Source organism: Desarmillaria tabescens (genome assembly GCF_030435595.1).
Source record: "Desarmillaria tabescens strain CCBAS 213 chromosome Unknown EV420scaffold_66, whole genome shotgun sequence".
Taxonomy (NCBI): domain Eukaryota; kingdom Fungi; phylum Basidiomycota; class Agaricomycetes; order Agaricales; family Physalacriaceae; genus Desarmillaria; species Desarmillaria tabescens.
In genome coordinates this window covers 164,343-191,649 of record NW_026848365.1, presented here as the reverse complement: position 1 = coordinate 191,649, position 27,307 = coordinate 164,343, and the positions used below count along the sequence as shown (strand labels likewise).

At 48.3% G+C, this 27,307-nt stretch overlaps 6 protein-coding genes across 6 annotated transcripts; 4 read left to right on the top strand and 2 right to left on the bottom strand.

Annotated features, from left to right (window-relative positions):
* Positions 1–1,085: 1,085 nt before the first annotated feature.
* EV420DRAFT_1579254 (MFS general substrate transporter) lies at positions 1,086–3,358 on the top strand. The gene is made up of 9 exons (XM_060474582.1): positions 1,086–1,253; positions 1,314–1,537; positions 1,588–1,669; positions 1,724–1,846; positions 1,944–1,995; positions 2,047–2,080; positions 2,142–2,731; positions 2,793–2,972; positions 3,021–3,358. Exons 1-9 carry the CDS (start codon positions 1,173–1,175, stop codon positions 3,182–3,184), a joined length of 1,530 nt encoding a protein of 509 aa, XP_060324192.1. The 5' UTR covers positions 1,086–1,172; the 3' UTR covers positions 3,185–3,358.
* A 2,453-nt stretch (positions 3,359–5,811) lies between these two features.
* EV420DRAFT_1341148 (uncharacterized protein) lies at positions 5,812–6,547 on the top strand (the record flags this gene model as incomplete). The annotated part of the gene is made up of 1 exon (XM_060468934.1): positions 5,812–6,547. A coding segment is annotated over exon 1 (588 nt), but the record flags the coding sequence as incomplete, so codon positions are not given.
* A 4,840-nt stretch (positions 6,548–11,387) lies between these two features.
* On the bottom strand, positions 11,388–12,090 carry EV420DRAFT_1485471 (uncharacterized protein; the record flags this gene model as incomplete). The annotated part of the gene is made up of 2 exons (XM_060470220.1): positions 11,388–11,978; positions 12,028–12,090. The coding sequence occupies 2 exons, from the start codon at positions 12,088–12,090 to the stop codon at positions 11,388–11,390; spliced, it is 654 nt and encodes a 217-aa protein (XP_060324190.1).
* A 1,398-nt stretch (positions 12,091–13,488) lies between these two features.
* On the top strand, positions 13,489–13,787 carry EV420DRAFT_1579245 (uncharacterized protein; the record flags this gene model as incomplete). Its single annotated transcript, XM_060474581.1, is given in 2 exon segments — positions 13,489–13,572; positions 13,583–13,787. Coding segments are annotated over 2 exon segments (227 nt in total), but the record flags the coding sequence as incomplete, so codon positions are not given.
* A 1,996-nt stretch (positions 13,788–15,783) lies between these two features.
* EV420DRAFT_1579241 (MFS transporter) lies at positions 15,784–17,102 on the top strand. Its single transcript, XM_060474580.1, has 6 exons — positions 15,784–15,919; positions 15,966–15,999; positions 16,052–16,179; positions 16,207–16,641; positions 16,695–16,874; positions 17,006–17,102. The coding sequence occupies exons 1-6, from the start codon at positions 15,847–15,849 to the stop codon at positions 17,083–17,085; spliced, it is 930 nt and encodes a 309-aa protein (XP_060324188.1). The 5' UTR covers positions 15,784–15,846; the 3' UTR covers positions 17,086–17,102.
* An 8,429-nt stretch (positions 17,103–25,531) lies between these two features.
* EV420DRAFT_1579235 (uncharacterized protein) lies at positions 25,532–26,394 on the bottom strand. The gene is made up of 3 exons (XM_060474579.1): positions 26,270–26,394; positions 25,883–26,213; positions 25,532–25,831 (listed from the first exon to the last, which is right to left on the bottom strand). Exon 2 carries the CDS (start codon positions 26,211–26,213, stop codon positions 25,965–25,967), a length of 249 nt encoding a protein of 82 aa, XP_060324187.1. The 5' UTR covers positions 26,270–26,394; the 3' UTR covers positions 25,532–25,831; positions 25,883–25,964.
* Between the last annotated feature and the right edge of the window lie 913 nt (positions 26,395–27,307).

The window sequence follows — 27,307 nt, the reverse complement described above, 5'->3', positions numbered from 1 at the left end:
TCTTCCGTTTAGGAACATAAAATAGATGGAGAATGTGCAGAAAACTCCCTTTATATGGAGTCCAGATTCTATAGGCCTTATTCATGGAGAAAGCTGCCCAAGACTAACCGAGTTGAAGAAGTTTGAAAAAAAGTATGGCACAATGGCGCTGATGAGTCAGCGCGCCCTTTCGGATACAGCGGGCCGTCGGGATGTCACTGTGACAGTCACAATTCTTTTCTTAACCCACCACCACCATGGTAGGATACCTGATTGCGATTCCTTCTGCAACACAGAGTAATTTAAAGGGCAAGAGATGGTATGCTTCTGTCTATTTCGAGGCTAGCTTATGCCTATTTCCTATCCAGATGCATTGTTATTGCCCCTCCCGTAAGGACTGCGCTAGGAATGTGAAATCGAGGAGGCTCTATTGCTGCTACGCATTGGATCATTTTCTCTGATTTACATTGTATGCTTTGCCTATTCACTGAAAAATGTCTGTTTCTAATTCACGAGGTTTTACTCAGAAGATCTGGCACTACCCAAACAGTGCGAATTCCACCGAGCAAGAAGGGGACTCGAGTCATGGGACGACACTTATCGCTGATGAGCCTAAAACATCTTTTAACATTTCAAGCGGACGACAGGTGACGTGGTGGTACCTATGAGCTGGAACTGAGAGTCTGAGATGGTGGTTGGCTCTTGCCAATGAAGTCGACGGAGTGGAGGACGGCAAAGGTGCGTGAAATTGCATATTACTGAGTCTCGCCTTCTCACCGTGAATGTCAGGGTCCGGCGTGCTATGAATTTGTATTGAAGATTTGTGCAATTTCATTCAGATGCTCTATCACTTGGTATACTTCTCCCGAGCGCTTTGCTCGCCGAAATAGTCTATTCATATCATCATAAATTCGCAGGACATACAAGGCCTCAAGACCTCGTCGCGCAATCAACGACCTCTACTGAATCACTTGGCAAGGTCCGAAGGCATTGACAAGTTGGGACTAATCGAAGCGCCTCATTCTACGTGCTGTCAGGCTGAGCTACTGCAGGTTTGGCGATAGGTCTTTTCTGGAAAGAATTTTTCTGATGTGTAATAGTCGTATGCTAGCTACAGCGCTATTGGTACGGGTCGGTATCAAGTAGGGCCAGGCAGTGTTTTGGTAGACTGCAGCAAGGTTTCTAGTACCTGCATGTGGATGTCTGTAGGTCCATGTGGCTGCTCCATCCCGCTCGATGCACGATCGGACCTAGAGCTATTAATATCCAGGACGGTGCGCGTCATTTGTGTCATCATACGACGATCCCTTGATCTCTGTGCTATCAACGTCTAGTATGCAAACAGTTGCAAGCAACGATTCCGTTGGTATAAAGGCCAGTCGACGTTCTCGGCGGGATCTCTTTCCCCTTTCTCTGGTCCCACTATGACACCCTTTGGTTTCGACAGCGCTTCTCCTCCGCCCGCTACCTCGGTTGTGGTAATTAACAAAGAAGGCGGGGAAGCTGGAATCGTTGAAGACGACGATGACGACGTCATAGATACCATTGCAGAGAAGAGGTACGAGGCAGACTTTTCCCACCCAAGGCTCAAACTGAACCCTGTACCAGGTTACTGCGGCAGCTCGACTTGCGAATCCTTCCCTTCTTCGTCTTTATGTCTATCTTCGCCAGTTTGGCTTCAGAGAGTTTGGTGTGTCCCTCCCTAGACCTTGTTTATCGACTAATAAAGATATCTTCTCTTTAGGGAAATGTCATCATCCTCAACGCCGACAGCGGTGACTCTCTCCTTCAAGCGTTGCATATGACCCGGCACCAATTTCTCGTTGTGATTTCTACTTCGCTTGTCGCCCATGCACTCTGCAATTCCGTCGAATTATATGCTCAAATTATTCTCACCACCACATTGGCTTGCCTTTCTCTCGCTTGCGTTGGGAATGACCCTTATGATTATGGCCGCGTCCCAGAACTATATCATGGTGCTCATTCTGCGTTTTGTTCTGGGTGCGCTCGACATGGGTGCGTCACCAGTAGCTTTACAGAAACAAGCCACTCACGGAAGCGTACTAGGGTTTCTACCTGGCGTGGTCTACATCACCACAATGTATAGTCGTCCCTTTTATTCCATTCTTCCTATTCTCAATACTACATCGGCCTTTCTCCAGTTGGTATCGCCTCCAAGAGCGCTCCTTTCGTATATCGCTTTTAACAGCATCATCGCCTCTCGGAGCCGCATTCAGTGGATGTATTGCTTACGGAGTCGGGAGTTTGAATGGCGTTCGAGGCCTAGAAGGTTGGCGATGGCTATTCCTCCTCGTTGGCGTACCACCGTGCCTATTAGCAATCCTCATATACCTCATCTTGCCTGCTTACCCCGAGAATGCAACGTGGCTCTCCGATGACGGTCGTGCTCTTGCCATTCGTCGAATGAAGCTCGAGTCCTCCAAGTCTTTGACGAATGAGAAGATAACTTGGGAGGGCGCCAAGTCAACGTTGAAAGATTGGAGGCTTTATTTGCACTATTTGTTGGGCATCTCTTGCTTTATACCCGTCGCGAGCATATGGACTTTTACGCCGACGATTGTTAGCGGACTGGGATACCAGGGGCGAGATGCACAGTTATTTGCTGTTCCACCTTTTGCGGCGGCGCTCGTCGCTACGGTGGGACTTTCCGCCGCGGCGGACAAGTACAGAGCGTGGTCATTGTGTACACTCGTGTCATCCGTTTTATCAGGGACGATGTTCATTGTTCAAGGTACGTCCACATTAAATACGTATGTATGCGTCTCTGAATGAAGCTGAGTGACGCAATTTAGGTGCGCTACCGCCAGCAGCTTTTAAAGCGCGCTATGTATCACTCTGCTTTGCATCTATGTTTACCTTCATGCCTTATCCGTCGACGATGGCTTGGCTTACTGGCAATCTAAGGAACACTAATGCAATGACTTTGGCTATTCCGTTGAATATGGTATTTTCACTAGCAGGATCGCTCACGGGTAGATTTCTCCCTTATCCTCTCTAATTCGTCGACTCATCCTCTCCAGGGTTTCGTATATACTTTCCGAGAGAAGCACCAGGGTATCCAACTGGGCATTATACCAACGGAGCAGTGTTGTTGGCGGGCGCAGTATGTGTTCAGCTGCTGAGATTGATTTATCAAAGGAGGAATAGGTATCTGGATATTGGACAGAAACCCTGGATCGTTTGATACGGTTGGGTTTTTACGTCTCTCTTTTTCGTTTATCAGATTCTCAACCTGTAATATCAATACCAATGGTTTTCCAAATGTCGGTCTGTAGATTAGGTGTACAACTCGATTTTCTTTGCAGCTCAGAGAAGCTTCACTCTTCGGTTACTCCTTAGTCTTTTCGGAGGATCAAGCGTCGCGTAGATATAATTTTCCCAAAGCTCCTACCTTAGCAAGTCATTCGAACATTAAGTTTAGGACAGCGCAAGGGTAAACTGGAAAACGGTGTAGTGATGCTTGACGGGATATCCGGGCCGGTGTAGGTAAACAAGTAACAACTCTGTCCCTAACCAACACCGTCCAAAATTATTACTCGCGATATTTCTCAACTCCCTCTCTCGGCGTCACGAAGAAGTATTTAGCAGCGGATAAATGGTAAATTTCATCTCCTCTTACATGTGCTAGTTGCTCATGCGGCTTTCTTTACCCAGATGTTGCGCGAGGTTTGAAAAATGTGCAGTGGCGGGGCACTATCCCTCTTTTTTTTTTACCTTCTCGATTCGTGCGTCTTCTCACCTGCGACGAATATCTCGCTTTCTGACGTGACATCGATAGGCGCGATTTTCTGAGGCAACGCAAACCCCGAGGCGACGAAGGATGTGGGGCGGGACGCTCGAACAAGCAGGGGGCCGTCGAATCGCACTAGCGAAAACCGACATGGATATCAGGACCGAATTGAAAACCCCCTAGTTAGCCGCTCCCTAGGCACGCCTAGCAACTTCTGAGGGACGGGAACGTGGAAGTCCATGCTCCAAAATCTTCTGGTCGATGAAGCTCCTGGGTGTCCTACAGAGGGTGGCATCTCAAATCCTAGCGTATGGTTTGACGGGTTCGATCATCAGACAGAACGTACGTCATTTCCTCCTCGCAAGTACCTCATCGCTCATGTATAGCTTCTAAAAGGACTGTAAACATTTCCCTGCGAGATAATAGATGCTCGCCATACTCGACAATGAAGGGCCAGACTTCCGTCGCAGGGGATACGCAGTGGCTACCATCGACCGAATCCGCAGCAGAGCTTTGATTTTTTTTACACTCTGAAGTCATCACTTCTCCGTGGCCGTCTGAAGATAGCGTTCATGGTTCACTGCAGATTGTCTTTCCCGCTTTCCCTACCGCCTCCCAGGTCGTCACGAACTGCAGGCAAATCCCAATGTTGTTGACCACATATTCTGGAACCGCGGTGATTCCAAAGTTGAAGCCCGAGCTCGTTGGTTGAGAAAGATTGTTGGCGCGCAGAAACCTTGTTGCTATAGAGAACAGAACCTGTTGCGAGGATCATTACGAGCAAGCTTTGGGTTCACGCACCTTCGGCGACGGCGTGTTGAATTTCTGTTGTTCACAGTGTGATTCCTGCCCCGCAAAGCTTGAGGTACTTCCTTTCTTCAGTGTACAGTCCGTGACTAATCATTTCTCCAGTTTTGCTGAAAACATGTCCTCACGGAGAGGTAATGTGCAGGGAAAAGATGGTTATCGCACTGCTTCGGTGTTCCATTCTTCGCATGTTCGGCTCTCGATCGTTGCCGTTCGGCGGAACCGAAGACTAGTGGGCCCTACGCAGAGAATCTACCCAAAATTCCGAAATGAAGACATGTTTGACATCTGTTACGCGCAGACATTTGGTACGTCCATGAACCCGTCTATTCATTTAGTAGCTGACCGGCTTTTAATCACTAGTATAGGACGCCTCTTGATCCGTTACAGCCACCACCTAGATTTTCCCACGGTCCGCTAGCACCGCTCGAAGGGAACCAGGAGGGCGTACGAGGATAGACACGCGTATATACTGCTTGTATTCTCTTACCTACGAGCAAGATAACATACAAAACAATGTCCAAAACTCCGGAACCACCAGACGAGCTCGGCGATACGAGCTTCAATACGGTGCCATCATCAAAAACGATGGAAGCAAAACAGATGCACATGAAGAAGTTAGAATCAGCGGCAGATGGCATAGTGAAAGACTACGGCAGAGCGGTGGAGATAGAAGGTACTGCTGTGAGTGCTGTGTTCGATGTCGTGGCCGTGCTACGACACATGTGCAAAAACGAGATGAAACCGACGAAGACCTTAACGGTGAAACAACATCGCACCGTAGCCAATGCAGTCGATATCCTAGAAGCATGGATGGACCTTGGGGAGTATAAGGCAGCCCAAGACGCGATGGCGCTTGCGAGTCTGATGAACGACAACTTTAAATCTTTGCAGGAGACATCGAATACACTCAAAACAACAGCAGAAATCCAGAACATCAATGACGAAGCAGTCAACGAGCAGCTCCAGGAACTAAAGCAAAACGTCTCATCCCTCCAATCCGTCGTAGAAGACCTCCGCAATGTCAAACCCCATCCGATACCCTTCCCTTCCCCAACCCAATCCCAACCTCAATCCACGCCCCTCTCTTATGCCAACATCGCTGCTAAACCCAACCCATTCACTGACCCACGCCACTCTGATGCTGTTGCAAAGGCAAAGCTGGCAAACCGACGCGTCATCGTTAAACCTACGACGGACGAAGCAAAAGCGGCAATGGACAAGTGCAGCGAAAAAGAGCTGGTGAAAGAAATCAATGACGCACTATCCATGGCCACGACAACTATCAACGGAACACTCCACATAGTACCAGATGGCATCTCCATCGTCGGAGCACGCAAACTCGCCAATGGGGGTGTAATTTACACCCTCAACTCAGACGAGGCGGCAGCCTGGCTGCGAGAACCTGCAGCCTTAGAAAACATGGCAAAAGCAGCGGGCGAAGGAACTAACATCAGCCTGCAGCTGAACAGCGTAATTGTCCCATTTGCGCCCACGACAATCGACATCGAGAATGAGGACACATGGCGCAACATCGAGACCAGCAGCGAACTCGATACAGGGACAATACGCAGCATACGATTCCTCAAACCGGCAGAACACCACCAACAAGGCCAACGAGAGGCGCACCTGGTAGTAGGCTTTGACTCACGGGAACAAGCAAATAAAGCGATACGAGAAGGTATAATCATTGAGGGTAAAGAGCTCCAGGCAAAGAAGGAGTTGCCGGATGCATCCAGGTGCGTCAAATGTTCAATATTACCTCGTGACCACGATGCAAAGACATGCCCAAATACTACGAAATGTGGACGATGTGCAGGTGGTCATGCGACGAGAGACTGTACAGTCACGGATCGCAAAAAATTCCATTGCGTGAACTGTAAAGTCACAGGCCATGGAGCCGTTGACCGTAACTCTTGTCCCTCCTTTCTTAGAGCTACAGATGTTATACGCAGCCGCCATCCCGAGTCAAAATATAAATATTTCGTTACTGAGGACCCTGCTACGTGGATTACCAATGATGTACAAAAACGAGACGAAAATGCGCGCCCCCATAAGGGAGCAGACAAAAACAGTGCAGAACGAGTAAACTCCCAAGGTGGAGTCATGGCTACGTCCTCGGGTAGTATTATGATTTCGGCTCACCCAACTCGAAGCCGGAAAGATGGTGGCAGTACAAAACAGACCAAGACGAAGAAACCAAATCCCAACCTAACGCCATTGGTCGGACCCAGCAAATACCAGCAACCATCGCTCAATCAATTTCTGGCAATGAGCCAGCGATCAGCAAGTGCAGCATCTGTACACAGAACATCATGGGCAGAGGATGGTGAAATACCCGAAGGGAATGTCAGCGGAGGAACAAGAGTTGAACAAGTATCACCAACATCGCCCGTTGACCCATGATTAACACACCCGATACTAACACTACAGGCAACTCAGCAAGGCTAAAACTATACCAACTCAACGTCAACAAATCACTACTCGCCCACTTGTGCCTCCTACACCAAATCGAGAAAGACGACGACATCATCATGATACAGGAGCCCTACATCAGCAAGCAAGGTAAATCAAGGGCAACACAGGGATGGATGGTAGTATACCCATCCGACCACGAAAAGGACCCCTCTCATACGAGAGCTTTGACTCTAATCAACCGTTCCATTTCCACTAACGCATGGTCTAGCATTCCCATAGCAACCCAAGATGCCGTCGCCATCATTCTGCGGACCCCGACAGAGTCACTCATCATTGTGAACATATACAGTGATAGCGACTCTATGGAAGCATGGGAGCTCATCGACTCCTTGCTGAAGGAATTCACAACACGGAGACAAGATGAAAGAGGGTTACCCTACCGCTTCATATGTGGCGGAGACTGGAACGCACACCACCCACTATGGGATGAGCCACGCAACTCACATTTATTCACAGATGCAGCCCTAAAACGGGCAGGCCACCTTCTACAGCTCATTGGCCATCACCATCTAAAGATGCCACTCCCAGCCTTCATTCCAACACTCCGTGCCTTCTCTACAGGCAATTATACACGAGTAGACAACATCTTCTGCTCCGATGAACTACTACCTGCATTCATCAAATGTATCGTAGATCATGCGGCACAACCACCACGGACCGATCACTTCCCCATCAGATCCACTATCGACATATCCCCCCCACGCAGCAGCTTCGAACCCCGCAGAAACTTTCGCAAAGTTGAATGGCAGAAGTTTTATAACACCCTCGAAGAAAGACTCAACCTACTCCCTGCTCCATGCGAAATTGAAGATAAAGAACAAATGTACAAGACGCTAGGAGATCTCAATGACATCGTACAAAAAGTCATTGACGAGTATGTCCCATGGACCAAACCAAGTCCGTATGTCAAACGCTGGTGGACATCTGAATTGACAGTCCTACGCAAGCATCTGCGCAAGGTACAGAAAAAAGCATACGGATTTAGGATGTTCCCAGACCACCCGATCCACGAGGAGCGGAGGCAATTGCGCAACATATACGCCGAAGCCATGGACAAAGCAAAGACAACATGCTGGATGGAATGGCTGGAAAATGCAGGAAGCAGTAACATTTGGGAAATATGCAGCTTCATATCACAGCCAACATCAGACGGAGGGCGAGGAAGAGTCCCAGACCTTGTAATCAGAGCCTCTGGACAGCCCACTCGGAGAATACAAGAAAACGAAGAAAAAGGTAATGTATTTCGGTCTGCCTTTTTCCCTCCCAAACCAGCTGTAACAGCGGTACCGGAGAACACCCAATACCCATCACCAGCATGGGAATTCCATCTGATTACAGATGAACAGATCGAGCGGGCATTCAGAAGGATGAAACCCCTCAAGGCTACTAAGCCGGGCACAGTACCAAACTGTGTACTGTCACGTTGCGCTGACCTTCTAGCCCCACATATAGGACCAGTATATCGGGCAACATTCACTCTGGAAGAGTACCCCAAAACACTCAGCGCAACAAACACGATCATTCTGCGGAAACCAGGGAAGTCAGACTACGAGGACCCTAACGCCTATCGACCCATCATCTTATCTGATGGATGGGGCAGAGGCCTACACGCGACCCTAAACCAAGACCTTGTCTCCTGGTGCGAGTTCAAGGGACTGCTCCCAGACAGACATTTCGGTGGATGCCCAGGGCGATGTACAACAGATTCCATTCACCTGCTAGTCTCAACCATCAAAGATGCATGGCACAAAGGAGAGGTTGTAACGGTCCTATTCCTTGATGTTAAAGGAGCATTCCCAAGCGTAGATGTTGACATGCTTGTGCATGAAATGCTGATGCTAGGAATACCCGCTCCATACACGGAATGGCTACAAAGGAGACTCGGAGGGCGCAAAACTGTCCTCACCTTTGATGACTTCAAATCTACCATCTTTGACATAGCTAATGGGCTAGATCAAGGCGACCCCCTCTCGCAGATCCTTTATGTCATCTACAACTCAAGCGTAATAAAGCGGCTCAGGAAGAACGAAGAAGGATACCTATTCATCGATGACAAAGCCATCCTAGTATGAGGGAAGACCTTCATAGAGACACATCAGAAAGTCAAGGACATAATGGAACGGGAGACCGGCATCCTCGAATGGGCGAGGGAGCACAACTGCGAATATGGAATAGCAAAGTTCCAACTCATTGATTTTACGCCAAAAACACGAGAAGCAACCTCCCAATCAGGAAGTGGCATCAAACGTCGAGAACCAGACATGGGATCGCCAATCCAGATTGGCCAGCACCTCATACAGCCAAAACCAGTTGCAAAGTTCCTCGGAGTATACATTGATGCGGGACTGCGATGGAAGGAACAGGGAGCAGCGGCCATAAAGAAGGCTGATGACTGGATAACGCAATTCCGACGCCTCGCACGTATGAGCTCAGGAGTCACCAGAGAAAGTATGCGGTTAACCTATATTTCTTTTGCGATACCACGAATTCTATATGCTGCTGATGTATTCTTAAACCCACAGAGAAGAATGAAGAAGAAGAGAAAAGACGGGAAAAGCAGCATCCGCACAGTGAACTGTCTGTCTTCTGTCCAGAGAAAGGCAGCTATTCTCATAACAGGAGGAATGCGGACAACGGCGGCAGATGTCCTAGACATACATGCCAACCTGCTTCCCATGCAAGGACAGGTGGAAGTATATCATCACCGAGCACTCACACGCATGGCATGCCTACCCCCTGGACACCCACTCCACAGACCCATACGCCGAGCAGCAAACAGATATGTCAAAAGACACCGGTCCCCATTACACGAACTGACAAGGGATTTCAACATCCAACCAGACAAAATGGAGACGATCAAGGCAGTGCGATTCCCGCCCTACTGGAAATCAAGGGTTAAGACTGAGATAGCGGAATCAATGGAGGAGGCAATGGCAATGGAGAGGAGGGACAACAGCGACGTAAAGGCATACGGAGACGGATCAGGTATAGATGGCGGTATAGGAGCTGCAGCGGTGATATTTCGAGGTGGGAGGAAGATGAAGACATTAAGGCTGAGGGTGGGCTCAGCAAAGGAGCACGAGGTATATGAAGGCGAAGGTCTAGCACTAACCTTATGCACAGAACCACTCCGAAGCATGACGAACGTGGGAAGTGCAACGTTCAGCATCGACAACACATCCGCTATTCGGGCAACAACTCTCTCACAACCAGCACCATCCCATCACATCTTTGATCTGTTCCACAAACGCATCGACATGGTACTAAGGCAGCATCCCAACATCTCTATCAAGATTCGATGGGTACCCGGACATCAAGGCATTGCAGGGAACGAAGCGGCAGATGAAGAAGCGAAAGCGGCAGCCCGAGGCGATGGTAGTGAGCTGCAGAAACTTCCTGCGCCACTACGGAAACCAATCCCCTACAACAAATCATCGTTACTCCGAGAGTTCTACGCAAAGCAAAAACGTCACACTGACCAGGCTTGGAGGAAATCACCCCGCTACTCCAGGTTCCGACATATTGACTCAGCAACTGCTCAGCGAGCTGCACACCGGTATAGGAAGCTGGCCACTTCCATGCCGCGAAAAATTACCAGCATAATGGTGCAGTTACGTACCGGACACATTGGGCTCAACCGCCACCTCTTCAACATCCACCGAGTCGAATCCCCTGCATGCCCGAAATGCTCATACCCAAATGAATCTGTCCATCATTATCTCATCCGATGCCCAGCATACCGGAATGAACGAGAGACGCTACAGAGATCTATAGGCACCCGAGGAACAGCAATGACAGTCAAGCACATCTTAGCACGCCGAGAAAACATTCCCCACCTGATTCAGTACCTCAACGACACACATCGCTTTGAGTCCACATTCGGAACCTTCCCAGATGTTGATGTAGAAGACGAAGACACAGCAGACTAAAGCGGCCAAGGAAGTGGAACCATCGGGAGCATGACGAGAAGAGAAGGCGATAGAACCACCACCTTATCACCCCATAGCTGAGGCAAATGGGAAGGCGGTCGCGAAGCAATTCGCACTGAGCTCAGAGAAGCTCGTTTGTTAAGACGCTTAGATACGCAGAACCAGGAAAAGGGCGAGACATAGACAAGTAGCATAATCCCACCATACGCTAGCGTGTAGGATCACGATACATATCGTACTAATCGGATTCAAAAAAAAAAAAAAAAAAAAAAAATCACTAGTATCTAGTTTTCCGGGTTTTTTGTATCCTGCATATCATACGAATCCCCTCGTTTCCCAGGACCCTCAGACCAAACAACAATGAACGAAAAATGGATGTAGAATCGTGGATAACCAGGTCACTAGATCTGAGAACAACAAAGACGAGGTTAAGCTATGATACTCTAAGGATACCAATCGCTTCGTCGATGTCCACCACCATTCTGACCTGGTGGACCACCGTGACCGCCCTGTGGTCCACCCCCATTCTGTTGCCCAGGTCCACCATGCCCATTCTGTGGGTGACCGCCGTCCTGTGGTCCTCCCTGGCTGTTTGGCGGATTTCCCTGAGGCTGATGATCACCATCGGGTGGTCCATTGGATCCTTGGCGACCGGGACCTCCGTTACCTCCAGGAGGACCGTTCTGACCGTTAGGTCTTGGCGGTGGATTGCTTCGGCCATTAAAGCGACCTCCCTGATCCCCAGGAGGACCGTTCTGTGCATTAGGGGGTCCTGGTTGTCCGTTCTGAGGACCCTGTCCGGGTTGTTGACCTTGTTGACCGTTATGGTCGCCCTGACCTGCGTTCATCCCCGGAGGACCGCTTGGAGGACCATTCTGGCTAGGTTGCTGGCTGCCATGATTTTCACCTGGTGGTCCTTGTCCCGGACCGCCACCGGGAGGACCACCATTCCCGCTGAATCCCTGTCCGCCGTCGCCTGATGGATGGTTGTTCCCGCCTCCATGAACGTCTCCTTGACGAGTGCCTAGCGACGTCTATAGCAACATGAACTCAGGGGAAACTTTGATCAGAATGTCTACTTACTGCTGGGAGGGCATACGCGGAAAGTGCCATGGCGAGGATGACGTGAACAGCAGAAATGCGCATGGTAGATGAGGATGGGTTGTTGGGAGTAGGTTGAATGTATGAGGAGAGAGTTGGATCTGTAGTTGGGCCGGCCAATACAGAGATGAAGCACCAGGTTTGATGAAGAATAAAGAGGTTCTCTGGTTTGTTTTTATACCTGGCTGGGGTGCGCCAGTGTTGAGTTGACGCGTCATGGGTTCAGGTGACCCGTGCGTGTTACGGAACCGGCAGGGATCAGAGACAACTGTCCGCAGTATGTCGTTGCCTTAGAGAGGGGCCTAACTGCGAAATACGAGTAGCAATGCTACCAGACTTTATCATGACATCGACGGCTACACTCTCCCGAGTTTTGCTTACCGTCTTCCATGTTGTAGGGCAGTGTCCTGAGCTACAATATCAGTCAGTTCGATGAATGCTTGGATCCTGGCATCTGAACGCAATGAGCACCATGTTTGACTGGAACTGCGACACACCACAGTGGTATAACGTCTTCTGGTTTTTTTTTAGATGCCATTATAAACATCTACGGGTGCAGAGGAGTACCACTGATAAGTAATCTGTGCATCACTGCGGAAGTCTGTGCGTCTCTAGTAGCAAGCGTGTTCAAGAATACTGCACCAGGATACAGGGATACGTTGTCTGCCCTTGCTGTAATGACCGTCTCTCATTGACGTACTATGACTTACTCTCTGCTAGAATAGTTGCATTCTTTGCACGGACCAGAAGCGAATTTTCACATCTGATAAGCTCATTCTGTTATGGATATTGGGTATCCACTGATTCGGTGCATGAGTCAACACATGCCCGAACTCGGCCTTCTCGGTCCTAGTAGTGACTCGCTCGTACTTTCTCTTACTTTCTCTATTCTTCGTATTGATACTAGAATATTATGGAACATTATAGAATAATAATGACTCTAATATTTCCTTAGTATATAAACTCGTAGGTAACATTGTACAGTTATTTACCGGTCATTGCAACACCATGGTTCAATGAAACACTTAGCCTCTTGCTCTCCCTCCCTTCATCCTTCATCATCAACTTGTATTACATTGCTGATGTGTATTGTATCTTCATGTTCTGCAGTGATTCTTCATATGTGACATGAATAATATTCCCGAGAAATTGAGGCTTCTGTTCTAAAAATATCTATTTTCTCATGAACTCAAAATCTGACCTGGAAATGTGTGTCCTCCATCTGAATGTAATCACCCACAAAGGCCTCAATAATGTTAATGACCTTCTGAAGAACCTGTGTGACAGGTTTGAGACCAAGCGGCCATTATCTGAGGAGTCTAGGGCATAAATAAAAGTGCGGTTCTGCCAAGCCATCACCTTTGATGGACAGTCTGACAGTCCAATGCGTCCATTATTGCCCTGCTGCCTCCGAACTTTATTTCTCCTCTTGTTCAATTTTTTACTATGCCTGGACATGCCAAATCAAACTCGAAAAAGTGTCAGATTGCTCACAAATGCCATGACCAGCTAATGGAAAAGGCAGTCATTGCAAATGATTGCATACAAGAATGAGCTTGTCAAACTACCTGGTGCTCCTCGGAAAGGTGCAAGAAAAATCTGCAAAGATTTTGAGGCTGTATATCAGAGAGAGACTGGAAAGGAGATCTCACTTTTCTATAGCACTCGAGCGATTCCGAGTAGCTGACTAATGAGGTTTGGGTATATGGGCCGGACTGTTTCAATGACTCAAAATAGCCTAGAATACCCACGCCACGATAATGCTGTGAAAACGGACTTGTACTCGCACCTTTGAGCATCTTTTTTTTACTGTATCTTATTGTTGTATAGTATTACACATTCTTACATTCAAACCTAGTCAAAATTCCCAACCAATTGGAACCTACAGTAAATATCCAGTTTTGCTGTTTCATTGACCGGTAAATAACTGTATTGAAAAGCTTTTACCAATCTACTACTTTAAGGACACCTTCACTGCGTGAACCCTCAGTTATGCCTAGCGCTTGCTGAACAACTCGTTGGATATGCCTAGCGCTTTCTGACACCAACCCGAAGGTTACGCTTAGCGCTTGCCTTCACCCTCGGCCCGTAATAGCTTCGCGCTTACAGGCTTTCTATATCGGTAATTGCTCCGTGCTTACCGGCCACTTCCCTCAGTAATTGCTTCGCGCTTACTGATTTCCTTTATTTCGCAAACCGGACCTCTCAGGTCTCCTCACGAACCCTCGCTGGAATCCATTATATTCCCTAACGACGTACATCATTCCTAATTACTCTTACCTCACTTCGATCACCACTCCTCGCCTCGTGCTCGCATCTCCGGATTTCGGCAGATCCATAACACATTCGTCGTACGACTGAGGAAGTCTGTGTATCAACATTTCGCGTGATTGTTACACGGCCACACCCACATGTTGGAATCCGATGATGGTTGTTGCTGGTCCCCCGCCGGTAATGGTTTACTTTCTTGCAAAGCTCGCTTTTCTGAAGTAAATGCCACACCTAGGGTTGGAACTCTCCTGAAATACGGGGATGGACTATAAACTGCAGCGGAAAAACTCTGCGTATAATTAGTTCGACGACGATATGAAGGTCTTGGTTGGTCTATTCCTTGTACTGAGTCTCTTAATACACCATTCTAGGTTGCCGATATTGAATAATTCATCGAAATCGCTGGGTTTCATCGACGGTCCTACTTGTAGGAAGTCTATGACGGCTCCAGGAACATGAATGTCAGCCTTCCGTTTTCTTATCAATGAGCGGGGACCTTAGGAGTGATTTTTCTTTATTGCAGTGAGGCAGGTGCATTAATTGCTTGCCATAACACCTCTTGACTCGCGACGCACCATTACACTGTCATATTTGTTCAACGCATACACCAAGAGTTCGACGAAGAGACTTAACAACAACAAAATCGATGAAGGTCCACGTGTAACAAGGATGTCTACATATCGTCGAACCATATCGTGCAGTACGTGTCCATTTTAATGAAGGATCGCAATCGACTAAACTTGAATGTAGAAAACCTGAAAACGGCATGAACTCGGGTCTAAAAAAATTGGACCGTGTGAACAAGGCAGCTTTGTCACACTGTAGCTTCGCGAGTTGATGGCAGGTTATGACGAGGTGCGTCATTTGCGTCATCATACGACGATCCCTTGATCCCCGGACTGTCAACGTCCAGGACCCAAACAGCTGCAAGCAACATTTCGAAGGGTATAAAGACCAGTCAATGTTCGCGACGGAATCACCCTTACCCTTTCTCTGCTCCCACTATGACGCCCTTTGCTATTCCTCCCGGTAGCGCGTCTCATCTGTCCGCTACACCAACCGTGGCTGCTGACAAGGAAGGTGGTGAAGCTGGGGTTGTCAGCGGCGACGACGTTATAGACGTAGCTGCAGAGAAGAGGTACGGCGCATAGATTTTCCCTCTAATGTTCATTCTGAACCGTGTCGTTGCAGGTTGCTCAGGCACCTCGACCTTCGGATCATTCCCATTTTCTTTCTGATACTCCTTCTCTCCAGTGTCTCAGCAAATGATCTAGTGCGTATCTACCCCCTTAGATTTTAATCATGGCTAAGAGAGCCGTTTCATACTAGGGAAATGCTATAACCCTCAATACCGACACCGGCGACTCCCTCCTGCAGGTATTGCATATGACCACGCACACGTTTTATGCCGTTGCCGCTGCTCCGTTCCTCACAGTTACGCTCTTCCAAGTTCCGTCGAATTACATGCTCAAATACTTCTCACCGCCATATTGGCTCGCATTTCTTACTCTGGGGTGGGGAGCGACCCTCATGGTTATGGCCGCTTCACAGAATTACATCACTGTACTCCTTCTACGTCTCCTAATAGGTGCGTTCATCGCAGGTATGTTTCTTATCACTGTCGGAGTAATCAACTCACAGACCTGAAGGCCTCGCACCTGGCATAATCTACTTCTCCACATTGTACGGTTGTACTATCTCCTCCTTCCTGCTTCTGAATTCTTTCTTACCCTAGCTGGTATCGCCTTCAAGAACGTTCCGTTCGTATGTCATTGATTATGGCATCTACACCTCTTGGAGCCGCTTTCGGTGGAAGCGTTGCCTACGGAGTCGGCAGTCTGAATGGTGTTCGAGGTTTGGAAGGTTGGTGATGGCTATTCCTTATTGAAGGGGCGCCAGCATGCTTACTCGCAATCTTCGTGTTCCTCTTCTTACCTGCTTATCCTGAGAATGCAACATGGCTCTCCGACGACGATCACGCTCTCGCCATCCGCCGCATGAAACACGAGTCCTCCAAGTCTGTCGGGCATGCGAAGATAACTTGGGATGGTGCCAAGTCGACGTTGAAAGATGGGCGACTGTATTTGCACTATTTGTTTGCTGTGGTTTCCTTCGTCCTGTCGGCCGCCATAGGACTCTTCACACCGACAATTGTCAGTGGACTAGGATACCAAGGAAGGAATGCACAGCTATTTGTCATCCCGCTCTTTGCTGCCACGTCTGTAGGTACCGTAGGGTTGTCAGCGGTGGCAGACAAGTATCGAGCGTGGTCAATGTGTGTACTACTCTCACAAATTTTAGCAGGGGTGACGTTCATTGCTCAAGGTACACCTATGCTTCTTCTATCTTTGAATCAAGTTAACCGGGGGATATTTTAGGAATCCTATCGCCAACAGCCTTTAAAGCGCGTTACACGCTGCTCTGTTTCGGATCGATGTTTGCCTTCATGCATTCGGGGGCTGCGACGGCTTGGTTTACCGGCAACCTAAGGGATACAAATGCAACGACCCTGGCCATCGCCATTTCTACAACAGTTACCTTGGCGGGACAGGTCATTGGTATGTCGTTCGTCGATTCTGTTCACACACCTGCTCATCCTTGTTAGGAGTGTTTATATACAAGTCAAGTGACGCGCCAGGATATTGAATCGGTCATTACACAAATGCGGCCATCATGTTTTTCTGCGCAGCCTGTACTCAGCTGTTACGGACGATTTACAAGCGGAGGAATAAGAAACTGCAAACGGGACAGAATCCGTGGATAGTATAACATTTCTGTGTTTCCGTAGGTTCTGATATCGTATAATTCAAGTCTCAGTATCCCGTTGTCATCCAGACCCCTTCCCACTCTCCTTCGTGGGGGGTAAAAGCTGCTTCGCAGCTGGGGATAATTGAACGCTTACATATTATCTTATCTTATCTCTCACGTGATGTTTTGATCTTTCTATTGGGTTTAAAGAAAGGTTATTTACACTAGTCTAATTGGCGTCTGAGTCGGCCGCTCCCTCAGCGCGTAACTGTCCATATCCATCATATGTGGTCTCAGCCTCCCCATGGGAGCCCCCTCATCCATCTCACCAGTGAGTACGTGGCACAATACAGACACAGCAGAATCTAATGGGCTTCTAGTTTCCTCGCCATGTCTCTCATTTCTTCCGAGCTATATCTACCTGGCGGTCTCAGTGGGAATGCTTATCACTCTCTCTGAATCACCAGGTATGTCTCTTTCTTCTCGTAGTGGTTTCCCTTCAGCTTACAGGTCGCTCTCATTGAATTGACAGAGCTTTCGTGTTTTTTAGCATATTGAATAAACTCTTATTCCATCGTCTAAAGACTCAATTTATTCTGAAATCCCTGCTATGTCCTCTGGCAGTAATGTCTCATCCCAAACATCTGGTAACGTACTGCCCTCTGGAGGATCGACTCAGCGAACATCCATGACCGCTGGAGCCCGACACACACCCAGTCGGGAAGGCTCACCTGCTAGACCGGATGCTCCCCAGGCGCAGGTCACCATTCAGTGCGATGCTATCATCGAGACTTTCCGCACCAGTACCAACACTTCTAAGCCAGATGTCCTCGCCCAAATCCTCTGTGTCTTAGACTGACCGGGGTTCGGTTCGGTGCAGGTTCGGGCACTTTTGCCTGAACCTCAAACCTGAACCTCAGGTGCAGGTTCGGTTCAGTGCGATCATGTGACCAAACCTGCAGGTTCAGGTGCGGTTCAAGGTGCACCGGGTTTGCACCTCCCGATGCAGCAGCAGACAGAAAGTCGAGGCTGGATGCTGTACAGCAGGGCGGGATAGTTCTAGCAATGTCTATTATACTGTATATTTATTCAACTTATAGTATATCACCCAATAAATGTCATTTAAGGCCAGATATGAGTGAACTCATCAATGAGTATGACATCACCAACGCTAACCATGACTCAATTCCATCGCAAACATGGCCAAAGGAGGTGCAAAGTAGAAAAGATGCACCAGAAATAGACCTAAATGATAAATAGTACAGAAAGGCATCTCAAAGATATGTATAAAAGTCCTAATAAGAGCAGTTAAAAATGTATAGTGGTTCGGGGTTCAGGTTTGGGTGCACCCATCTGGCCTTGTTCGAACCTCGAACCTGCACCCACATAGCTACAGTGAACCTGAACCTGCACCGCACCTGAACCTGAAGGTGCGGTTCGGGTTCGAACCGGGTTCACGAGGTTCTGCACTGAACCGCAGTCAGACTACCGTGTCTTGTCTGAGTTCTTCAATGCCCGACCAGGACATGATGACAACTTCAATAACGCCCTCCGCATCTATGTTGAGATGCTCGACAACTGTGAGAATGAACAACGAGAGCTCATCCATGAAGGTGAAGGCCAAGTCCGAGCCAGAGCTCGCAATCAAGAGGAAGAGGGACAACTGGGATGACCACAGGCCACTGACTTCCATGAAGAAGAGAATGACGAAGAAGCCGGAGATGGAGGAGGATCCGATCCTGGAGCAAACTCTGATGAGGAAGATCATGATGAGGAAGGAAGGAGACCAGCAAAACGGCCTCAGATCAATGAGTCCCAATTCCCATGGGCACCTGTTGGAGAGATTAGATGAGCACTCCTCCATCCAGAACTCCAACACACCCTCACACTCATTGAAAACTACACCCTCGACCTCAAGGCAGCCAGGCATAGCATCACCAATTCCCCCGAGTGTCCTGAATTCCCTGAGGAGCAATGGCTCTCCCTCTTGGCTGGAAAAGCAGTCAACCTCGATGTTGTCTTTGCCTCCATGCACTCCACTTCAATCAACAAAGTACAAACTCATGAAATATCTGAAGGGGTTGCTCTCCGATTCTCAGAAAACACCTCAAACCCTGCGGAGCAGAAAAGAAATATCAAAACTGCTGACGAGTGGACGACAACCTGGCACACCTATACACAAGCCATCCTCGTTGCTTTCCTGCATTGCTACCGGGAACTCTCTCTCTACCAACAGTACATGTCATCACTGTTCAGAACCGTCGCCGTCCCACTCCACAACCATGTCTTCATCCTCGATCGTGCCATCTGCAGCTGCATCGGACAGTGCAGGAATATCCTCCTCTCCAAGACAGACAAGTTCAGAGATCTTGAGCGCTCCCACATCTCTACCTCAGGAACTGGTTACCGGGAATTTGAAGAGAGTCATGCAGAGGGACGATCTAGAAAGCGAGTCAGCGAGCATGCGCGAAACCTCGAGGCTTGCCAGAGATGGAATGTGGGAGTTTGCCCATCTGCCAATGGAAAATGCAGATATCGACATGTCTGCTCAAGCTGCAAGGGAGGACACCTCATCTCCGCTTGCCCGAGCAGAGTGTAAGGAGAGGGTGGAGGCATTGGAAGGAAGGGGGAGGTTCGAGAGGAAGATGAAGGGAGGGGAATGGGAAGGAGAAGGAACAGGGTTTGCTCCATGCTACCGGCGTGGTTTTGTTTTCTCAGAGACAAGCACCGGGAAGAGCCGGACCGCTGGCTGCACGGAGTTTGAGTTACCAGTGCTGCGACCTCCTGCAAAGGAATACGAGAATGCGGAGGCAGTCAAAACAATTGAGGAATATCCTCACTTGTTCAAAGTCACGACACCGATCAACATTGACGAGTTCGAAAAATCCTTGCAGTCTCATCCTAATCAGGAATTCATGCAATCAGTGGTAACGGCACTGAAGGAGGGTTTTTGGCTGTGGGCAGATACTCAACCTTCAGGAGAATTTCCACTCACTTGGGACAATGCGAGAATGAGTCCTTGATCTGCAATGGAACAGGAGTTCATTCACAGATACCAGGACGAAGAAATAGCTGCCGGACGATTCTCTGAACCTTTTGGTCCCGATCTCCTGCCGGGAATGTACAGCACTCCGGTTCATGCGGTGCTGAAGCCTCACTCTGAGGATCTCAGGATGGTATCCAACATGTCGGCAGGAACCTATGCCCCCAATCGAATGATTCAGCATGCAGACATAGCTGGTTCCAGACTCGACAGCCTGCACACACTCTTCTCTGCAATACTACGTTTTAAATGGAGGTCTCCAGAAAACACCCGCAAAGTGCTTGTTGTCTTTAAGTCCGACGTCTCCAAGGCATATCGGCTCGGTCCTATGCATCCGCTTTGGCAACTGAAGCAAGTGGTGATGACTGGATACCTAACCAGTGAGCAGAAAGCTGCTGGGGAGGTGGAAAAACTTGTCAGGACGGTGGATTGCAACAATAACTTTGGTGGGAGGGGTTCCTACCGAGTTTGGTACAGCGTCAATGGCCTTGTCACCTGGGTAGCCATTAATGTTGAGAAGATTGAGGATCTAGGCTGCTATGTTGACGACGACTTTGGATTTGATGAATGGGGAAAACTTGAATACTACGAGCCTTACGACGAGTTCTATCCCTCAAATCAGACAAAGCTACTCAAGCTATGGGACCGCCTTGGAGTGCCACACAGCAAGCCCAAACAGCTCTTTGGCCTGCAGCTCGCAGTCATAGGGTTTGACGTTGATCCAAATGCGATGACAGCTACCATGCTGGAAGACTCAAAGGCCAAGCTAGTCCTGGGACTCCGACACTTCGCTGCATCAAACCGTCGAAGCTTGCAAGAGTTTCAGCAGATCTCTGGATGGTCCAACTGGTCATTCAATGTGTTCCCTCTCCTCAAACCGGGCCTGTGCAACATGTATGCAAAGATGGAAGGAAAAACCAACCCTTTCGCTGGAATAGCCATCAGTACCACTGTGAAGGATGATGTCAAATGGCTTGCAGATCATATCGAGACGTCTACGGGCATATGCTGTTATGATTCGATAGACTGGGACCCAATAGTGGACGCAACGGTCACTATTCTCTGCAACGCCTGCTTAGGCGGGATGGGGTTCTGGGTCCCGAAAATTGCCTCAGGTTTTGTGTGCCTGACACCTGACATGCCAGATGGTGATGAAATCATTTTCTTCTTCGAGGCCTTGTGTGTCTGCATGGCAATACACTGGGTAGCATGCACGCTGTCCCCTGAGTTACGAAAGCGAGTAACAATATTGACAGACAACACCAACACAGTTGACATCTTCAACTCACTGAAAGCTTCCCCAACTTATAACCCCATCCTTAAGTCTGCCATCGACGTGATGATAAGTCATAGCATCGATCTGCGTGTACTTCATATTCCGGGCTCTGAGAATGATGTCGCAGACGCTCTGTCGCGATCACAGTTCTCGAGGGCCCAAGATCTTGTGCCCAATCTGATAATACTGCCATTCACACCCCCTCGCAATGTGCTGGGGGCATCAAAATGTTGATTGAGTTAACTCCCGGGTCTAGACAAAAGGTTTGTGAGCCTTGGACCCTGGAGAGGCTACATCATGAGAGGTGCCTAGCTCTAGGCTCTGCTATTGATACATCAACACTAGGGTCCTATAACTCTGCCCTGAATTCGTACATCACCTTCTGCAAGATCCACAACTTCCCCGTCAAACCCACTGAGGATACCCTCAGCTACTACGTCATCTTCATGTCCGCCCATATCAAACCAGACTCCATCGGCACTTATCTCTCCGGGATATGCAACAGACTCAAGAACTTTTTCCCTGACGTCCGCGAAATCAGGAACTCTGCATTCGTCAGTCGCACCCTGAAGGGGTGTAAACAGCTCAGAGGCTCGGAGATCAAGCGGAAGTCACCTCTATCCAGAGAGGATGTCTGCCGTGCAATTAGCATGCTTGGCCAATCATCCGACTACAATGACAGCCTTTTCTTAGTGATCCTCATCACGGGTTTTCATGGCCTCCTTCGTCTCGCAGAGCTGAGCATGCCTGATAAGAAGAAAGCTCGAAATTGGAGAAAGATAGTCTGCCGAACAACGGTCGAATGGCTCCCCGAAGGCTACGCATTTTTCCTGCCTGCACACAAGGCCAACACTTCGTTTGAAGGGAATAAAGTCATCATCCCAACCAACAACAACCAAGGTTTCGATCCTCTCCCCGTATTTCGACGATACCTTGCTCACAGAGACAGCCGACACCTTGTCCATCCAGCATTATGGGTAACGTCTGCTGGCTCTGTACCTACTCGCTCCTGGTTCATGAAGAGACTTCGCCAACTCTTCCCCAGCATGAAAATCGCAGGACAGTCAATGTGAGCAGGTGGAGCGACATACCTAGCCAAAGAAGGTGTCCTACCTTATCTCATACAAGCACATGGTTGTTGGTCTTCATGCACATTCAAAATATACATTCGGAAGAACCCCGTCCTTCTAGAGGCCATGATCGACACTCGAGCCCCTGCCATATAACACACCACCACGCACATGCTCCCATAGCACTTCTTGCTCTATTACCCTTCAATACTCTCTTTGCCCTCCCCGGTTATACTAACTGGGCTGTTAATAGTGACAATCCGACCGTCCGGGAAACAAGTGGGTACGGATACGCTGGCGAGGTCTAAGACGCAGTCCGAGTCGGAGGCTGGGTACAAGGGCAAATCAGAGTTGTAGGAGGTCTAGCTTATGTACTGGGAATCAAAGACGGGTTAGGGACTAAATGTCGGTAAAAGTGTTCATTAACCTACCGGTTGTACTTCTGCTACAAACAATGCACCAGTGCTCGCCATCAGTCCCGGAGGCTTGTCCTCGTCTCTAAGTTTTGCCTATATCCTCTGCATGGGGCAACAAAATCGACTAGTTGTCCGATTTCATTTAGCTCAGCTTCGGGGATAGCGTAATACTGACATTCGAAGATGAGGAAGATGGCGAGGCATCCACATTGGAGTGAGTGATGACCTGGCGATTGCTAAGGCGCCAATATCTGTCTCCAGAAACAATAAAAGACTCGCTTTTTTCTTCCCATACGCTTCGCTCAGTGATATTGATGGGTTGCGATAAGATGATAGTTATCCAAGTTAATCACATAAGGACCCGTTCCCAGCGCTTCTGAAGAGAGCAATCAGTCATGTGGTACGCACTACAGAAGACAATATACCTTGCTAGCTGAGCCGGCGGCAGAAAAGACTCCACCTCCAACAACGAATCATGGACTGGCCGTCCCCGAGGGCGTTGTTACGGCCTCTGAAACTTCCTCAGAATGATATCTGCGATGGGATCCTGTTTCCATGACAACAAAGCACCAATCGCCGACATCCTCGAACAGTTTGTTTCAATGACGGTGATTCATGTCAGAGATACAATGAGTCAGGCGAAGAATCCAAGTTCGGAACTGTCCTTCAAAATAGAAGACCAGGTTGTTAGTCAGTCGTATTCGGATCCACGGACTCCTCTCGCAATCCAAGGTAACCAGACCTGGGAGCGAGAATGTGGGTTCTGGTTACTAGAAGGAGAGATCTTGGAAGGGAGAAAAAGACGTCTTCTTCTCCGATTCCTTGACGCCGCCTTCGCGTCTCACAAATATGGTGGTCAGAAGGCGATGGATGATTGGATAATGACATCCCGCCATAGATTTGTTTGTCCCTCTACATCCCATTGCAAAGCTTGGTTGGTGTCTCGCTCGCGATGAGCAATGGCATCAAGTACGATATGTGACCTACAGTCTCTCGCCTCGCTGAGGAAGCTTATGGGTTCTTTCAATGGCTCTACGTAAGCGACAAGCTACTAACGAGAAAAAAACGACATACATCCTGTGCGACGGTTGAGCCTGATACCTTGAAACGCTATTCTCTACAAGGCGCAACACAACACCGAGGAGCTGCATCGAACAAGGTCTTGCCTGATGAACTCTGCCTAGTTGGTTATCCTGATCAAAACGCGATCCTGAGGGATGCTGGGCCCAGTATTCCATGCTGATAGGCAATATCCTCTTAGATGACGATAAAGCGATAGGAATTTTTGTGGGAGTGACATGATTGGGAAGCTGTTTCTCATAATGAACATGACTTCCGTAAGACCACCGTTAATCACATGGTGTACTGTTCGAAAGATTGGTATGGGGGAAATAAATTCTTCTATCCAAGACATGACATGGCGTCCTAATTCTCGATATGAGAAACAACATGATAAATACGCAGCAAAAGAAAACATACCTTATTCTGCATTCGTCAACTGGGCCACTATACCCGTCTCGGCTCTCCCATCAGGCTATCCAATCGCTACCTGCTTGCTTGAATCATGGAATCGTACTTGATCGTATTCTTCGTCCGGCAGTAGCTACTAGCAATATGGTGAAACTTGCACCATGTCAGAAAGGTTGTTTCTGTTAAGGATAATCTTTGACATCAACGGGATATTCTCGTAACAGAAGAGAAAACGCACGAATCAAAGCTGTGTAGAAGCTAGTACACCGTTGCGATCATAGAGCCTTATTACTTCTCCCAAATTTCTCCCGACACATTCCTACCGGCGCAGCATCAGCGTATCTAAGTAAGAACGAGGCGCATAATAAGCCGATCTAGGATAAGACGGGACTACCGTTTGTCGGACGTTAGCGATTTGTTACCAAGAAATTGGAGAATGATATTTTTGGTCATGATGGTTAGGAAAGTGCTGTGACTAATTGTGACTGTGACTTCGCACCGGCCTTGTATCCCGCAACGGCCCGTCACGGTAAGGTTCATCAATTCGACGTTGGGTTTTGGTTGGGTTCTCAGTCCTGTGTACACAGGATTCGGTCTATGCTAATCTGGGGTAGCAGTTGGGTAGCGGATAATTTATATGCACCTGTAAGTGATATTCTATCCACAAGTGTGGTTGAATCCTGGTCACAAGAAGATCACAAGACCAACACAAGACTAAGAAAAGACAAAATATGCAGAAGACCTTGGGTTACAAATTACTACACGGACACTGGACAGTTCGAGGATCAATTATTGTCTGATAATCGTAAACCAATGACAAACCACAACAAAATTGTGTTGAAGTCCTGATTCCTGATTGATTAATCGTCGTAACCTGTGAGGATTCAGGAAGCCACCTCGCACATTTCGTTCCCAGAAAGGCCAGTCAATTCTGTATTCCTTAACCCTCCGGCAGGCAGGGAGGCAACGTTCACGTATTATTTCTGGGTCGGAAAGTCAGCATTCGCGAGGCTCCGTACAGCATCTTCTCACTGAAAAAACAATCAGCTCGGAAGACTCAGGTAATGAAAAATTCTTCGTGCAATATTCGGCAGCTTACTTTTCACAAAAGTTGGTCGTATACACTGCTCAAATAAACGATAATTAAGTGATGCGAGCATCATCCTACATCCTCGAACACGCAATGCATGTGCATGCGCTGCCATGCCAATGGCAAGAATATCCTGTGTGATGCTAACTTTCATTATCTTTAGCTTGACGGATAATCCTGGAATCGATCGTGAATTCGTGCGGGACGAGCGCCGGTCCTAGAGGATCTCTGACGATTCTACAAGCATGGAACGGACGATCAGGAAAAAGTCCAGTGGGAGGACCTCGTGCAGAGTAGAGCATGGATCAAGGTGCACACTTCCCTCGGTGGTGATGATACGCAGAGCTGGTCCGGAAATAAGGTCAGAATACCTGATGACGGGACATTCTTGAATGAAAGGCCCTGGGATAGAGTTTATGAGAAGGATATATTTAAAACCTTGCTGCAACCTACTGAAATACTGCCTGGTACTGCATGAACGCTGCAAAGAACGTTCTTTATGAATAGCGCTGTATCTAGTTACGACAATTCCACGTCAGGTGACTTCTTTCGAGCAATGAAATACTGTCGAACTGTAGTACCGGCTCATCAGAAATATTGCGAGGTGCTTCGCAGTGACCCTATGACTAGCTTGTCGATGCGCTGTGAACCTGCGTCGTGGCTCAGGACACGAGTCGTCGATTCGTACGATAATGCCTTGAGGAAGGGTAATGACATACGCACATGTTTCCGTGAATAGGGAGCCCGACATACGACACACGCAGCATAAAAAATAATAGAGCATCTAATAGAATTAATTGCGTGAGACTTAGAAAATTGCTGGAGAGTGGCAATACCAACTGCAATTCTATGCTGGAGAAGGAGATTTCAGCAGTCCCAGGTTCGGGCGAAAGGCCCGATCGTAAAATGTCCTCAATATGAACAAAAACGTTATTGAAAAACAAGGTTCAGAGCTGTGGGAAAAGGCACAAGGTTGATTCAATGGCGGTGCGGTCCTATACCGACCGAGCTTCACGGATCAGGTACCCTCTTTTCCGCTGCTTTTCCGGATGACTTAGGCGGTATCTCACATGTTCATGCCGCCCAAATAGTCGCCGCCCATTGCAGTTTTCCAACCCCATTGCAAAGCGCCCACATCGCCTTGGGTATATTGTTCATTAACTGCATCATATCGCTTTACTATGCCAGATGTTCAGGTAGGACCTTTTTTCGATACTTCAAGCTTTAAGTCCGATCACCGACGCATTGACAATTCAAGGTTATTTCAAGGCATCGTTTCGAGGGAAAGGTGTCGAGACCAAATCATACAGACGGAAATTCTGAAGTACCTTCCGATCCTAGGTGATACCTCACCTTTGGCTTCTGTATAGAACGAATGGGACATGCCTTAGTCGTCCCTCTTCCGTGTGGATGGTGTCTTACAGGACATGTATGAGTTGAAGTACCCCATAGGATCCCACGTTCTTAATCGCTTATAGCGTGTGAATGAGCTCTGAAGATCAATTCTTGATGTCAAAATGGCCCGACCAAATTTTTCAGTAATGGCACAACACTTTCCGACTGTGACCATTAGTACACCTTCTCTGACTTAGATATCTTTATTCTGTGTTTTGCTTTATGCAGATGAGTCATGAAATAGGGCTTGAACATCAGGAGAAGAGGACGAGAGTATAGGAGGAGCGCTGGTTCTTTGATCATCAACGGCAAGCTCCGTCCGTGTACATTGAAAAGTGCCTAGGTCACTTACGAAATTCCGGTGAAAGAATCCTGCTTTGAGCTTTTAGAAGAGGTCGGCCTTAAGTGGGTCACTCGGTAACATGAGGGTCGCCTGCTCTGGAGAACTCCTCCCACTTGAAGAGAGCCACACTAATTCGATCA